We start from the raw sequence: 17,009 nt of genomic DNA, 5'->3' as shown, positions 1-17,009 counted from the left end.
ATTCAGTGTGGATTATTAATCGTTGGAGCTCTCCTTCCTTCTCGTGCTCTGCAGAAGGAGATTTTGCTGTCAGATGTTGTCGTGTGCTCCGTTGCTTACATCCTAACCTTTGCCATCACTGCCAGTACTGTGTTCCTGTCTCTCAAGGTGAGATTCTTGATTGCTTTCCAATCACTTTACCTCATTTTGACTCATTAAACAGTAATCGTTAATGTCAACACCCCACTGATCAGCTTAATATCTCATTCAATATCTTCTGTTCATTTAATATCTCTCATTTAAATGCTCGTCTTCATCATGTTTCTTTCATTATCTATTGACTTGTCTCCAGCCCTTTGTGACCATCGTACTGTACGCGCTGGCGGTGACGGTGGGGTTTGTCACCCACTACCTGATTCCCCAGCTGAGGAAACATCACCCATGGCTGTGGATCTCCCATCCGGTCCTCAAGACCAAGGAGTACCACCAATTTGAACCCAGAGGTCAGGATGCCTTCTGTAGAAAACCCAGAACTGTCTGTTAATGGTGCATGTAAACCCCTGGATCAGCTAGATCCAAGTGTTTACATGCATCGTGTGTGCGCCGCCAAATTGTTTAAATTACTATTTTTGGATAATAGAAAATGTGGTATAATCTGCATCTGGATTCAAATCCACAACGATCCTGATTGGCAGGTGGAAACCATGAGTTTTGGAGAGTAACTACTTAAAATCAAACTTGTGAATATTAGGTCTTGATCCACAACAACTGAGTTATGGCTGTTTAAATTCATGTTACTGTTGTATTGCCCATTGATGAAATGTCATAAAAATTTGCAGGCTTGCTCAGTGTAGATGTGTGCACAAGTCATCTAAATTTGGTTGCAATGGTGCAATGCATTTAAGAGTTATGGCAGTTTATGTCAAACAGGCTGCATCTAGAAGAATTCAGCAAGCAGTTACAGAGCAGTAATGATATCAACAAGAGAGTCAATCTGCAGCCATGGTAGCGGCTCTGTGAGGCTGTACTTGCTTTGAGCTACAGTAAATGCTAATGTCAGTATGCCAATATGCTCACAATGACAAAGCTAACATGCTGATGTTTAGCAGGTAATAATCACCAGGTTCATTATCTTAGTTTAGCCTGTTAGCATGCTAATATTTGCTAATTAGCCCTAATCACAAGGTCCAGCGGAGGTTTAAGTGAATGTCGTTAGTTTTTCTGGAATTTATTCTCTACTTTGAATGTCTGTAACAAATTTACAGCAATTCAGCCATTAGTTGCCAAAATATTTCATTCAGTACCAAAAAGATCAACCTCATGGAGACACTAGTGGAAAAGGTAGGAATACGTCCTGTGGGAAACATGAATATCTGTACCAGATTTCATGGTAATCCTTCCAGTGTTTTTTGGAGATATTTCAGTGTGGACTAAAGTGGTGGACTGACAGACAGTCATCCATAGAGCCACACTGCTTACATGGCTAGAAGCAAATAAATGACTTCTGTTGGGCTATTTTATGCACACAATGTGGTTAATATTGTATGAAATTTGCGTTGAAAAAACAGCTTTGCCAAAATTCTAAGTTTTGGACACCGGTTTAGGGTCAGCCCATGACCTAATTTATCATCAAATCTCACTGAAATATTTTAGGTAGTTTTTGAGACAAACAGACAAACATATAGGCCCAAACATTGCAACTCCTCGGTCAAGGTAAATACAAAAAGGCTTCTCCTTTTCCCCTCCCTCTGACCTCCAAAACAAACTTCTAAAACACCTGAACTACATCTCCCCTTGCTTTAGAAAGCTGTCATTCTGATCTTCTTGTGTTATGTTTATTATTCTTGCTTGTCTTAAAGAGGACGCTGTGCTAATGTGGTTTGAGCGACTGTACGTGGGGCTCCTGTGCTTTGAGAAGTACGTGGTGTACCCCGCCATCATACTGAGCGCGCTCACTAACGACGGCTTCGACCTCAGTCACCGCAAGAAGCTGGGAATTCAGTGAGTGGACACATAGAGCTAGCCTGTCCATCGGTGTGTGTCATCTGTTGTCTTAACTCACCCTTGTTTGTTTGTCCCTCCTTCAGCTTAGATGTTCTCCTGACGACAGTCGCTGGGCTGAAACTTCTGCGTTCGTCCTTCTGCGACCCCAGCTTCCAGTTCCTCACCCTGCTCTTCACGCTCATCTTTTTCCACTTCGACTGTCCGCATGCCTCCGAGAGCTTCTTGCTGGACTTCTTCATCATGTCCATCGTCTTTCACAAGGTGAGAAAATAGATGATATTTAGGAGAATGTGTCCATAAACTAATATGCTGTGTGGGGGAATATACCGTATGCATCCTGATAGAAGGATTATCTCTATGATAGATGGATTCAGAAACACAGAGAGCAACAGGTACGGAGAAATGGAAACAAACTCATACAGACATTGAACAAGACATACAAGTAAGAATTAAAATGTCAACAGTCAGATACACACACTCTAGTAAACAGGCAGACACATGTCATGTCTGCCTTGACTCTTGACATCTCAATTCATCCCTGACCTTTAAAATTATTTAAGTGATTTCACTTAAAGGGGCCCCTCCACAGATTTTACACATACAGCACAGGTCAGTTCACTCATCATGGGGAGTACAACTCAGCCTCTAAAAACAGTTGTGTAATGTCTTCTGTGGTTCTAGAGAAGCTTTGTCATGTCTGAGAAAATAACCTGAGAGATGTCATCAGTTCAGTTTGGGCGTGGAGACTATAAATTTATAAGAGAAAGCCGGGAGGTGTGGAGTTTGAAAGATGTAGGCATTTACCACACAGCGAGGCTCTAACACAAAAAGATGCTTTTGAGTTTCATTGTGGGAATTGCAGGATCCGTCTTTTTGGGGCTTAAAGTCAGGACATCTATCAGCAATACCGAATCACTGAGGAGGACCACTTTAAAGAAGGATCAGTAATAAAAACAACAGAAGCAACATATTTTCTCTTTGTGCAGCACAACCTGCTGGTGACACTACTTGTATCACTGACATGGACAAACACCAAAGTCTTTTTATAAAGGTGTGAAGTTTTGAACTGAATTGGCTTTTGTTTTGATTTTAAGTGAGACTTATAAACATATTGTATTGCATTCCTTTACATTTACAGTGGAGTGTAATAGATATCACTTTATTTTATTCTGTGAGGTTGTCCGAGTTAAAAAAACAGCATCCCTTTAATATAACTACTCTTCTGTTGCGCTCTGATTATTTGGGACTGACAGTGTGTTATTTCTGTTTCTATCCAGATGCGTGAGCTGTTGCTGAAGCTCCATTTCATCCTGGTCTACATCGCTCCCTGGCAGATCGCCTGGGGCAGCGCTTTCCATGCCTTTGCTCAGCCATTTGCAGTGCCTCGTATCCTTTCTCTCAAGACCTGCGTGTATATGTGTGTGAGAGTGCATCAGTACCCACTTTTCTTTTTTCTTAACTGGCGTGTGTGTGTCTAGACTCAGCCATGCTCCTGCTCCAGACCCTGCTCACCACCATCTTCTACGCCCCACTGGCTCCCTTCCTGGGCAGCGCCATCTTCATTTCCTCCTATCCACGGCCCATCAAGTTTTGGGAGCGAAACTACAAGTAAGATCCCGATGCAGTGAGTTTTCCAGACAACCTGGAGGTGTCACTGAAGATCATTTGCTTGCAGATGTGAGGAAATCTTGAGAGCCTCCTAACAATTACTACTTGTGTATCCAAAGCCTGATATACAGTCGCTTATTCCTCTTTGCCATAGAGCTCCATTATTGTCCAAAAACTATTAAAAACTAATCAATGAGCCACAGTTGCAATGGGTGATATGTTTCGTCATTGTAGTTTACTTTGACTCAATCCCACATATGGCTGTCCTGCTGATTTAAATACTAACTAGTGCACCAAATGTGTATTAATCCGTGGCTGAAAATAGTTCCCAACAAATGCACAATTTGCACCTATTTGAGTAATGTTTGCTGAACACTTTAGTGCCCAGATGTTTATACAAATCAGTCAATGTTTGAAACATTATATTTGTGACCCATTTTTAAAGATTTAGGTCTTCAGTAGAAACCGATGGGTTTGGGACTGAGACCACAAAGATGGTAGGGAAGTCGGAAAATTTGATTTGTTGATGATAACAAAAATATAGAATATCCCGTTTTATTTTGCTTTTGCTTCCTCCTTAGTGTTTACCAAACAAATATATTTGAAAAAAAATGAACTTTAAAGTTAATATTAGTCATCAAAATCAATATTTAACAAGTGCTGTTCACTGTATCCATGTGACATATGCTAGTTCTCCGTCTAATGTGTTCTTGCTGTCTGAATGTGCATGAGGAAGACAATTCTTCTAGTAGACTTTCTTCTTATAAGTAATGGATTGAGTGTGCATTTCTCACATCCATCAGTTTATTTATTTACTTTAGGCAGAATCAATCTCATCCTTTTGAGCTGAGTTTGGCAGATTTGCAGACAGACGCCATCCTCTTCACTCTGTGTTTCGCTCACACACTTACACAATCCAACCCCTCTGTGTCCTCTTACTTATTGATGTGAGTGACTGTTTGTACTGCAGCTCGCTGAAAACTCGCTCCAAAAATACTCCTGACGCTTTGTTGTGAAGTAGCCTGTGATTATATTTAGACTGTGCTGTCAGTATGAGAACTGAAACTCATGAAATAAAATGTATTGACAGCATCATCTCTCCTGGGGTCATATGATGATGCTTTAGGTAATAGATGTGCAGGCTGTCAATGTGAACTTCCAAACACCAAGACAACGTGACAAGATATGGACAACAACATCCTGAAATATTTAGTTTTAAGCGTCTCTGATTGCTGTAGGGTACATTTACAACTAGTGTGAGCTGTTTTTTGTTTCTCACGCTGCATCAGATAAGATTAGATATTCAGGAGGACTGTGTCTGAGAAATTCTTGGGGAGATTTCAAGTCTATATATTTTCTGTATCAGCGATGCCATCCTAAAAAAAGTTTGTTTGTTTTATTCACTCAACTTTACACAGTATTAATGATGCCTTTTGATTACTGCATCTCATCAGCCTTTTTGATGCTTTAATATTTTTGCCTCTCATCCTCTGCAGTACAAAGCGTATCGACAACTCCAACAGCAGACTGGTGTCTCAAGTGGATAAGGAGACGGGTGACTACAATTACATTAATTTCAGGATTTTTTTGATTTCCTGTCCTCTCTAAATCAAGATGCCATATACAAAAAATGCTTGTGATCCTGTAGAATAATTTAGGATAATTATACATGATTGAAGCAAGATTTTGTTAAGTTATCAGAGCCTTTTTTTTTCATAGCCACCAATCACAAAAGGCACAAACTACCTTCTTGTAGTTTAGAATCAGTGAGAAAAAGAAACTTAGCTTTTGATCTAACTTTTTAACTCTTTCTGACTGCCCTTCTTTCTCAGGGTGTGATGATAACAACTTAAACTCCATCTTCTACGAGTACCTGACACGCTCGCTGCAGCATTCACTCTGTGGGGACCTTATGTTGGGCCGATGGGGCAACTACAGCGCCGGAGACTGTTTCATCCTGGCTTCAGACTACCTCAATGCCCTGGTCCACCTCATTGAGATCGGCAATGGGTTGGTCACCTTCCAGCTGAGAGGTCTGGAGTTCAGAGGTAAAGTTCGACCATCCCTCCCTTCCTTTTTTATCCCTTCTTTGTTTCTATCCGTCTCTCTGAATAACTGTCCATCTCTTTCCATCCACAGGAACGTACTGCCAGCAGCGAGAGGTGGAGGCCATCACAGAGGGTGTGGAGGAGGACGATGCATGCTGCTGCTGTGAACCGGGCCACTTGCCCCACATGCTGTCGTGCAATGCGGCCTTCAACCTGCGCTGGCTGGCCTGGGAGGTGATGGCCACCAAGTACCTGCTGGAGGGTTACAGCATCAGCGAGAACAACGCCGCCACCATGCTGCAAGTTTACGACCTCCGAAAGCTGCTCATCACCTACTACCTGAAGGTACGCTTGTATGTTTGTGTACTGAGGCGCTGCTTTACACAACTCTTTGCACACATTTTTTGATGATGTTGATCATCAGGATATTACCACTTTACTAGAGCGGGGCAACATGTTGATTTTCATTGTCTATCAATGAAAAGATTCTGTTTTTGTAATCTCTGTTGTTGAAATTAGCATTGCTAATCAGTTACTAACCCAGATTATGCCACTTTGACAACATAGTTTAGTGGAATACTAGAGAGTGATAAAGTTTTGTATTTAAATATTTTGTCTATGTGTCTTTTCTTTTTTATTTTATAAAATAAGATATAATACCTGAGGATGACCTGATTATGCAATGATTAGTTGATTAATCAATTAGTTGCCAACTATTAAATTAATTGCCAACTATTTTGTTAATCAATTAATCAATTGGAGTCATTCTATAAGAAAAAAAACAAATTCTCTAATCCCAGTTGCTCTAATGTGAATATTTTTTGGTTTCTTTAGTCTTCTATGACAGTAAACTGAATGTCTTTGGGTTGTGGACTGTTGGTCCAGACAAATGAAGACATTGGAGGACTTCACTTTTGGAAACATTGATCAACATTTTTCACAACTATCTGACAATTCATAGACCAAACAACTAATTGATTATTCAAGACAATAATCGACAAATGAATTGATAATGAGAATAATCATTGGTAGTATTTTTTCTACTCAAACAGATGTAAAGTATCTTCATTTTTCCATATCACTGAACTCTGTATTAACATTTGTGGTTTGCATGTATTTGAATGGGTACAATTGTTGGTGGCAGAACAATATACAGTTAATAGTGTAACACCAATTTGTTTATAGCTACTCGAGGCAAGATTGTAGAGTTAAAATACAAGACTTTTAGGGCGTTTAGATAGCCAAGTGGTTTAAGATGCATATGATCGCAACATTCCCATAATAATCCTGACTGGGGACCTTTGTAACATGTCACCTTCCCCCCGTTACTCTCCCCATGTTTTCTTTCTTTCTTTGGCAAAATGCTAAATGAATAATCTATAGAAATACACTTATCTTTTCAATGTAGGTCAAAAAATATAAAGCTAGAGCTCCCAGAGAACACAGTTTTGGTTATTTGTAGGTGAAGAAATGTCTAGTTATTCTGTAAGAAACAACTTCCAACCATAGATTGCCTGATTTTTGTAGATGCCACTGCATTTTTTGCACCAGTACAGCAGAAAGTGATCAATTTGTCCAAAGAAAGCTGGACTTACAATTATTAGATCTGTTTTTTTCTTCAGTTTCTTTTTGTATAAGGCATCTCAGAACGCTTGTTCCATAGTCTGTGATTTCTGCGTATTTAAGCATATGTTTTCCTCTCTTGCTGTAATTCAGAGTCACTGCTATTGAAAAAAACCGAGTACAGCTTTAATAATGCATCAACTTTTGACATATTCAGTTGCCCTCTCTCCAGTGGCAGACTGAAAATTGAATATTCCACTATTCTCAACAGGCTCTTAAAAGGTTCCCCTGCCAAAAGGTTAAACAGTTTAATTGGCAGATAAACCAATACCTTATGCATTAATCATTATCACAAATGGCAGCCTGCCAATAGTGATACCAGATGTGGTCGGCAGCTACTACACTCTGTACAAGGGCACATATCTTTCTCTTTCACTTTCCTCGTGTTGAGTATCTTGCTTTTGTCTAATAGTAACCCTTCACACTCCACTACCGTCCTTCATTCTTCTCTTTCTGCCCTCCATCTCTCCATCTTCCCTCTCTTCTCTCAGAGTATTATCTACTATCTGGTCCAGTCTCCCAAACTGTCCACCTGGCTGAAGGATGCGACTGTCCAGGAGGCACTGCAGTCCTACACCAAGTGGCACCACATCGAGCGTGATCCTCAGGTTTTCAGTGTGAAGATTGATGAGGACTACGTGCACTGCCTGCAGGGGGTGACGCGCGCCAGCTTTTGCAATGTCTACTTGGAATGGATCCAATACTGCGCTGGCAAGATGGAGACAGTATGTCATAAACCTTGTTACGGGTCACAGTAGAATCATTGTCTACTGCTGTGTATTATGTGTGTGTGTATTGTGTATGTGTGTATTATCACTTCATTTATAATTGCTTTTGTCTTTAAACTGTCAGAAAATAGTGAAAAAGGCCCATTAAAATTTCCTTCAACCCAAGTTGACGTATTGAAATAGCTTGTTTTGTCTGACCAAAAGTCCAAAACCTAAAATATCTAGTTTATTATCATAGAAGGCTAAGAAAACTAGCAAATATTCACATTTAAGAAGCAGGGGCCAGTGAAAAAAATCACTTAAATAATGAATTAATTTTAAAAAATCAGCAATTAATTCTGTTTAATTTATGCAATAATGTGAAATGAGTAAAAGGAAAGCAAATGTTGCATTATAGAAAAAATTAAACTCCAATTAAAGTTGCAAATTGCTCCTGTAATCCTTTTCTCATGATAAGAACACTAAATATGATCACCATAAATGCACTATGGTAGAATCTGTCCTTATTTTTCATCTTTAGCCTATATGCCAGTACCTTCATGTCAGTCCTACAGTAAGTTTGTGTTTGTATTTGTGTGCAGCCTGTGGAAAGTGATGAAGAATCTCCTCTGGTGACTCTGTGTTACGCTCTCTCAGTCCTGGGGAGGAGATCCCTCGGCACAGCGTCACACAACATGTCCAACAGGTAAACCTCAGTGACACAAACGTCACACCAAATATACTGTATGTAGACATATATAGATTAATTACCTGTAATCACTTACTGAAGTGTTTTGTATGTTATACAGATTTTAATATAATTGATTAAAACCACTCAAATAAAAGTTATAGTTACTCACAGTTAATGAATCTAAAAATACGATATAAACTAGACTGAAGTGTGTTTTTATGCATTCAGGATCAGAAAGGATTTCAAATTAATAAATGACATTTAATTGTACAATTTACCTGAAAAATTGTTGAAAAGTGTGTTATGTAAAAACAGGATTGAGGTCAGTTGATAGGCAGCAGCAGCAGATATTTACCTGCAGTTAGACAGATACACCACAAGGGGGCATCAGCTGCTAAATCTTCAACCGTCCACATCATTCAGACAGAATTCTCTGACTGCACTCAAATGACTATTTGTCTTTGTGTGGTTTATATTGTTAAGATACTTAACAGTTTCATAATTTTTCTCTTTCTCTCTATCTTTTTTTTATCCCTGCTCTGTTTCCCCACAAACCCCCCACCATTCACCTCAAAGTCTGGAGTCATTTCTGTATGGTTTCAACACCCTGTTTAAAGGCGACTTCCGCATCGCCACAAAAGATGAGTGGGTTTTTGCTGATCTGGACCTCTTGCAGAAAGTTGTGGCTCCTGCGGTCAGAATGAGCCTCAAACTGCACCAGGTACAGTAAAGTGCTTCTGTACTCTCTGCTCTGCTGTGTACATCTGCGGATTTTCACTATTTCTTTTGTATCGTAAACATTTGTGCCTCATTTAATTAGGTCAAATTAGGTCCTCATGATGGCCATTTCTCATCCCTGCAGTAGACCTTTTTGTATAAATCTGATTAAATTCTCTAGTGCTCCATCATGCCTCTGTCCCCTGCTCCTTCAGGATCACTTCACGTGTCTGGAGGAGACCGAGGAGGCATCTATCTTGTATGAAGCCATCACAAACTACCGCAGCAGCCTCGTCATTTGCCACGAGAGTGACCCCGCTTGGCGTAAGGCGGTGCTATCCAGCCGTGACACGCTGCTCACTCTGAGACATATGATTGATGACGGCACAGACGAGTATAAGATCATCATGCTGTACAAACGCCACCTCAGCTTCAAGGTCATCAAGGTAAAAAGACGGAGGCTGTCGGTGGAAATGTGGCTTTGTATGTGTGAAATGTATTTCAATTTTCAGGCTGCTGCGATAGCACAGAGTAAGAAAATGTAGGAAAGGGAATGAGTAATGTGAGATGGTGAGGGGAAGCCGGTGAGAAAACGTGTGGCGTAGTTTGAATGCAGATGTTTCCCTGACTGCCTGTAAGGTCTGCCTAGTCGACTCTGTAGTGTGTATATATAGTATGAAAACCTCCTGCCTATACCAACTTGGACAAGGTTTTGTAGTTCATCCTTGCATTGTAGAATCTGGGCTGCTTCGTAAAAAACATACTACAGTTGGTCTGAACAGTATCTGTGATGCTCCTCTGCAGTAACTGAATGAATGGAGGCAGAGTGTCTCCTGAGAAGTGCAGGCTTGCAAAAATGACCACAATAGGGTTGGTGATCAATATATTTGACTCTGCGATTATGACTATTAAGTGCTCATATTTCCAGCTAACTCTCAGCACTTAAGTTTCAAAAGTTCACCAACAGATAAGAGGAGGAATAGTTTCTACATTCTGCCAACCAGCACTTCTATTTAACACGTTGCATCTTGTTTGTTTAATCTGTACAAAAACTGAAATGTGAAAACACCTATTTGTGGTTTCACGGGGGTTTATGGGCTGGACTATTTCATCGCCGGTGGCAGTGACTTCCTTGAGTCTGGTTGTCTGGTTGTAATGTCACGATGAAGACAAGACTTCAGGAAGTCACTGCACTGTTTGGCCCAAAAATAAAAGTAGATGCTTTGTTCACGTCAGATTGTTCAGACTGTAGTAGGAAAAACTGTTCACATGAGCCTCCTAGTTGTAATTTCAAGTCAGTGAAAGCTAGGATGTCTCCCACTTGCCTAAAAGAACTACAGAAATGTCAACAAACCGCTTGCAACATGACTGAAAAGCGACTATCACTGACAGTTACATCTAAATAAAATCTAATACGATTACTATACGAGGGGGATCCAAAAATTCAGGGAATTGTTAAAAAAAAACTGTCAAAAATCTTCCAGTAGTATGTTTCTAATCCCCTTCAAAGTACTCTCCTTGAGATGTGATACACTTGTTAATGTTGTGATCGCACTCCAATACCTGGAAACATTTCCTGTAGTCATCTTTTGTCACCATGTCCAGAACCTCCTGAGTTTCTTCTCCTTTTCACTCCCGGTTTTAGTTACACCAAGCAGCAGGCGTATGCTACCTAGCAGCAAATCCGATAACAACACCAGACTCCTGTATTATCAATGGCTTCCAGGAATTTTTGGGTCCCCCCCTTGTATTATCCGCGATTATTAGCTAATCAGCTAATTCAAAAGGAGCTATACACTGTGCAACTGTTTCACTTGTTAACGAACTGCTACAAATACATAACACAACAAAAGTAGCTAATTTAGGATGTTTATCTCAAAATTAACAGTGGGAGCACCCATTAATGCTCCCAAGTCAGAATAACAGGATGCTTTTCTGTTCTTCCTGTTCTTCTGATATCGCCTCAATGCAGCAAGAGCCAGCTAGTTGTTCCCCTCTGCTTCAGTCTTTTTGCCAAGCTAAGCTAACTGTGTCCTGGCTCCAGCTTCATATTTCACAGACAAATATTATTGTACCTATGATTGTAGGTATCGATCTTCTCATCTGACTCTTGATTGAGTTTATTTCACCAAATGTCAAACTGTTACTTTAAAACTAAGGCTTCAATTGTGATAAAACCACAGAAGCAAACAACAAAATGGTCTTATATGACACTAGGATATACTGTCTCTTCACCAGATATTTCTACTGAATCTCTCTTCTCATTATTGTAGTTTACTTATTATTTGGCTTTTAGAATAACCTCAGCTACAGACTGGTTGATTTCATTGCAATTAATTTGTTGCAGACAGAAGACAATGAAACCTCAATTCTTTAATGCCGCTTAAAAAAAAAACACATTTCAGATTCAGCCTAGTCTTCCCTCTTCTCGACCTGTGATCTGTCTCATCCCATCTGTCCACCTCTTCGTCTCTCTCTGCAGATCAATAAAGAGTGTGTGCGAGGTCTGTGGGCGGGCCAGCAGCAAGAGTTGGTGTTCTTACGAAACCGTAACCCAGAGCGTGGCAGCATCCAGAACTCAAAGCAAGCGCTGAGGAACATGGTCAACTCGTCCTGCGACCAGCCACTGGGTTACCCCATGTATGTGTCAGTCACGGGTTTTAGGACTGAATTTGTATGAAAGTTTGCATTCATGGAAATCAATTCACCGTAATAGCACACATGTTTTTGAAAAATTGTTATATAGTGTATGAAGTTTATTTTCTACTCACAGTATTAAAGTTATTTTTCTGCTATTTTCAGGTATGTGTCACCACTGACAACATCGTACGCAGGAACACACCGTACGCTCCGCAGCATTGGAGGAGGGGCTTTAAGCTTGGATTCTATTCGTTCCTGGCTCTGCTCTAAATGGCTACGGTCAGTACTTTAAAATAAATACATTTCTGCATTTTAAAACATTATATTTCTCACCTCAGTCAAGATTGTAATTCTTCGTAAAGGCAAAGCTCATCTTTTGAGGCTCCACCTCAACCAAACTCACCCTGTGACTGTGCTCTTAAATTAAAATTCTTCACAAGCTTAAGATAGAAAAAAAAAAAGACTCCCTCATCATTTTTTAATTAGTTCAGTCTGGTGGGTCAAGAGACGGTGCTGTAATTAAAAGGTCATGGGTTCAGTTCCTAGAACAACCATGAATCTCTGAGGATCCTCAATACATAATCACTTTCAGAGTGTTATTGCTCAGAACCTCCCTCTTCCTGTGCAGAGAGATGTATCAGGGAAGACAAAATTAACATTTCATGATAAAATATTTTAATGGTGAAGTAACTAAATAACTATTGCAAACACTTCTGCAAAATGGGACATATTAGGTTGAATGCTGGCAGTATTTTCTCGACCAAACCACCAGACCCACAGTGGTTTTTTTCAATTTTTAATGTCATCATTAATGTGGTAATTTTGATTGATGCACCTGCAGTTTATGCACAGATGAGTTTTTCTTTCTTGCTTTTTTTTTAATGCAAAACCTGAAAAACATATTTGATCATTGGATTAAACATTTAACTCAGTTTTTCAAGCACAAATTCTCTGGTTCAAGCTTCTCAAATGTGAGCATTTGCTTCATTTCTTTGTGTTATGTGATTTTAAAGTAGCAATCTTGAAGATCTCTGTTTCGTTCTCTTTGGCGGAACAATATGACGTTAATCAGTTAAGCGGTAATTGTAGGTGTGTTTTTGGACCCCACTCCCAGAGATCCAAACGGTGTCACTGAGTGCCATCACGCCAGCACAATCGAATTAAATTATTGAATCTGTTGCATTAGGTCCGCCTACCTCTCTGGGTGTTGGAAAATGTATCACTAACTGGACACCCAGTTCGTAATAATCATGATACTGCAAATGCAAGAGCTTTCATCAGGGGGCTTAGAGGCTCACTCACCTTTGTGCTGCCTCATTTGGCGATAGATAGTGACTTAACTGACATTTATTTAAATGAAAATCTTTGAGATTACAACTTTAAATTGAATATCTTTGGGTTTCGGTGTTTTAGTCCAACAAAACAAGATGTCATCTTGGACTTCTTACATCTGTAGCATCTGTAGTTGCAATAAAGAATTGAAGCCCTTTATCGTGAGGTGTTACAAGTTTGACAAACCACAGAGAAAGTAAATGAATGTTATCAGAAATGTCCTTGCCTTAACCTCAATAAGATTAACAAACAGACAAAAATCTAGAAATAAGAGAATCTAATTTTGCAGAGCTCCAAGTTGGAACTGTCATTAGAGGCAAAAAGTTGTGACGGCACGTGACATGATGGTAAGATCAGAATGTCCACCTACAGTATTAATCTGGCTGTATTTGGTGTAAATCACTCTGGATGAGGGGTAATTCTCCAGCTGAGTGCTTCTCTGTGGAAGAAGTCGGTGCTGGGGAGAGATTTTCCCGTCAACTTAATGTAGTTTTAAATACATGTGTGGGGACAGTGGGAGTGTACGCCTGACGGAAAGAGAGAACTGGATTGCAGACTGGGAGGGCAGCCAGGCTTCGACTTTCTGCTGTTGCAGCAGTGTTGCTCCTTCCTTCCCCTTCTTCTCTCTCTTCCTCCAGATCTACATCCTCCCCTCACCTACCATCTCTCCTTTTATCCTCCCTTTTAAGTCTCAATCCCTCCATTACACATTACTGCATAGCTTATCGTATAGGCTGTGCATTAACCTCTGCAGGTCAGCTAATGGTGTGTGTGTGTGTGTGTGTCTTTGTGACTGTGTGGCTCTCTCTTAAGCTTCTTAAGAGCTGGGTTTTCCTTTCAGATTAGATTAGATTGTTAATCCTGTTTCATCGGCCTTGAGTTAAAGGCGTTGTCTTAATTTTACTAAGTAGCCAAGGAGACGGACTGCGCCTTGTCAGCCAGAACACATTTAACTAATTTAAGAGGAAGACTGCGCTAGTATGTGTCACGTATGCTAGCACACTTATGTAACATCTGTCTCTCTCTGACTGTAAATTTATGTGTGTGTGTGTGTGGTTAACCAGCTGGAATAGTTGAGGCTTGCTAAATTTTTGATGGCCCTTTGCCAGTTTGTGTCCTTTGCACTGATGTGGACATGAATAAATAAATCAAAGCTGTGTGTGTGTGTGTGTGTGTGTGTGCGGCAGGGTGCGTAAGGACAACCTGACCAGCTGTAACAGCGGTGTGAACATGGAGGATGTGGAGTGCGGTGCGGGCGGTTCATCATCGCTGAGCCACAACCGGCCGTCCTCCGTCACCTCCAACAGCCTGAGCCTCTACCAGCACAGAACCAGGACGACACACAGCCACAGACACCACAACGCAGGTACACACACACATAAACGTGTCCCACTATCCTTGTTGAAACTCTTCATTAACTACACTGATTCCCAAGTCCCTTCCTTTAACCTGAACGTTCAAACCGTTGTCCTAAAACCAAGCTTCAATCCCAGAATCCCCGGGTTTCGATATGAACAAGAGCAAACACACACAATGCAGATACATGAACAGACTACAATACTACACATATAAACAGGATGTTTTTATACAGTTTTGCATAGTTTTTGATATTTATATATTTTCAAAGCGAGACTATGAAACTTTTAAAAGTCAGAATGACACATTCTTCTTCTTACAAATTAAAGATGAAGCAATAAATTGCAGTTGTGTACTCTCAGGAGTTTTGTTGCTACACTTGGTCTGGTACGACCAGCAGTAAGTGGTTCTCACACTTTTTACGTCAAGGTCCCCTAAACTGATACAAATTAGACCACAGACCCCCATTTTGCTTTTCAATATTTTGTTCCAGAAAGTGTATGAAACCCATGACCAAAGTAGTCATACATTCAGTCGCTGTGTTACCTATGGATTATGGAATTATAGTGAAAATGAATTATCCCCCTTTTTGCTGGGGACCCCTTGAGGTCCCTGGACCCCACTTTGAGAACCACTGGCTTATATTGTCTAATGTTAGCATCTTTAAGATAGATGTAAGTGTATAACTGATGATGATAATGAACGACAGTTAGATAGACTAAAGCATTGTTGGTTTTGGATGTTTTTGTGGGATTCGCTGGCAGTAAGAAAAACATAGATTTACACCAGACTTATCTTTCAATTTCCAGTCCTGATTTCATCCTCAAAATCATAAACTTAAACATTTCACACACTTTTTTAAAATTTTAAAATGATTTACTTTTACAAAATCCAACAAAGAAAATTTTGTTGCGAAGGCTATTTTGCATTTTATACATGCCGATGTGTGTGATCATGTGTTTCTCCAGCCAGGAGAGAGTATCGCAGCAGGTCGGTGCAGCCTCAGAGTCAGCGTCCCCCCGTCAGCAGCCAATCAGGGCCCATTCTGGACTCAGGCTCCAACCATGGGCTTGTTCAGCGTCTGTCCAACAGTCAATTGTCCTTTAACACCTCCATAGCCTCTATTTTCTCCCAGGTAAACACACACACATATACAAATAAACTGTTAAGTAGTTTAACATGCTCAGTTGTAACTGCTTAAGTGTTCTTATACTAAGAAAATAAAGCAATAAGAGGATCTCTCTCTCTCTTCAGGTCCCTCGTCTCTCAGGGGCCGGTGGGATTAGCTCGCAGCTCCAGGCGGCGCAGCATCAGCAGCGCTCCAGCCAGGTAGGAGCTTATTACACTTCTATTTATACACACTCCCCGTCGGTCAAAACACTTCAACACGACAGTGGTGACAAATGCTTGCTTTTACTTTGATTACATTTGATTTTTTGTGATTATGAAAAAGTATCAAGAGCGTTTATGGTGCCACTCACTTGCCAAATGATGATATTTCCAAGTAGCTTAACCTGTAGCAAAAATAACAACATATTTACACTTGAGACATGTTTATGCCATAAACATTCATAACAAATGAAAGGGAGAAATAAAGGGAGCCTCAGGTTCAAGGGATTAGTCTAATAGATGTTTCCTGAATCGTAGGAGTCAGAAAATTGTCTAAACTCGTGAGAGGAACATAAAGTAACAAAGCACCTGAATTACACTGCATGTTGTTTGTGCAGATGTTAATTGAGTTAATGTTATTATCAGTAGTTTAAGCCCAGGTTCAGGGTTTCAGCTTTCTCATTATTATAAAAACTCATCCAAGAAACAATTTCACAGCTGATGGCCAAAGCATGTGATTACAGTGTATCGACTGCGAGTTATTATTAGATACAGCCTGCTGTCTCTGATAATTGTTTGTGCATGAGCATGTTTGTCTTTCTGTGTCTTGCGAGTTACTTGTGCTGTATGTAAGAACGGCATTTTCTCGCTCTGTGTCGCCTTTCGCCAGGTGTCCTCGTCCTCATCCACGCTCAGCCTGCTGTTTGGGAAGCGTAGTTTCTCCAGCGGCTTAGTTATCTCTGGGCTGTCCGCCGCTGAGGGGGGCAACACCACTGACACGCAGTCCTCGTCCAGCGTCAACATCGCCATCGGGCCCTCACACAGGTCGAGCAGCAGAGCCACACAGGTAGGAAAGAGATCAACAGGTGGACATACAAAGTCCCTGCTTATTTATACACATCCTCTCATTACAATATGGCCTTCACTCAGGCATATGTACTACAAAAAGATGTCTTGTAATTAAATTTAAGGTGC

General features: G+C 40.5%; 1 protein-coding gene across 1 annotated transcript in view; it reads left to right on the top strand.

The window, feature by feature from the left end:
- pcnx2 (pecanex 2) overlaps positions 1-16,998 on the top strand; it is a 33,595-nt gene extending 16,597 nt beyond the window's left edge. Inside the window, exons 21-39 of the mRNA XM_067611056.1 lie at positions 55-147; positions 332-482; positions 1,839-1,980; positions 2,067-2,244; positions 3,261-3,369; positions 3,462-3,591; positions 5,088-5,146; positions 5,424-5,639; positions 5,731-5,984; positions 7,754-7,987; positions 8,572-8,675; positions 9,237-9,381; positions 9,593-9,823; positions 11,860-12,017; positions 12,180-12,296; positions 14,537-14,715; positions 15,674-15,840; positions 15,960-16,034; positions 16,705-16,998. Of these exons, the coding sequence (XP_067467157.1) occupies positions 55-147; positions 332-482; positions 1,839-1,980; positions 2,067-2,244; positions 3,261-3,369; positions 3,462-3,591; positions 5,088-5,146; positions 5,424-5,639; positions 5,731-5,984; positions 7,754-7,987; positions 8,572-8,675; positions 9,237-9,381; positions 9,593-9,823; positions 11,860-12,017; positions 12,180-12,296; positions 14,537-14,715; positions 15,674-15,840; positions 15,960-16,034; positions 16,705-16,998 (3,036 nt within the window). The remainder of the gene's footprint in view (positions 1-54; positions 148-331; positions 483-1,838; positions 1,981-2,066; positions 2,245-3,260; positions 3,370-3,461; positions 3,592-5,087; positions 5,147-5,423; positions 5,640-5,730; positions 5,985-7,753; positions 7,988-8,571; positions 8,676-9,236; positions 9,382-9,592; positions 9,824-11,859; positions 12,018-12,179; positions 12,297-14,536; positions 14,716-15,673; positions 15,841-15,959; positions 16,035-16,704) is intronic.
- Positions 16,999-17,009: the final 11 nt, after the last annotated feature.

This window comes from Thunnus thynnus, chromosome 14, assembly GCF_963924715.1.
Source record: "Thunnus thynnus chromosome 14, fThuThy2.1, whole genome shotgun sequence".
NCBI classification, from domain to species: Eukaryota; Metazoa; Chordata; class Actinopteri; order Scombriformes; family Scombridae; genus Thunnus; species Thunnus thynnus.
Note: the sequence above shows the minus strand (reverse complement) of the source record. Positions and strands in the feature narration are given on the sequence as shown.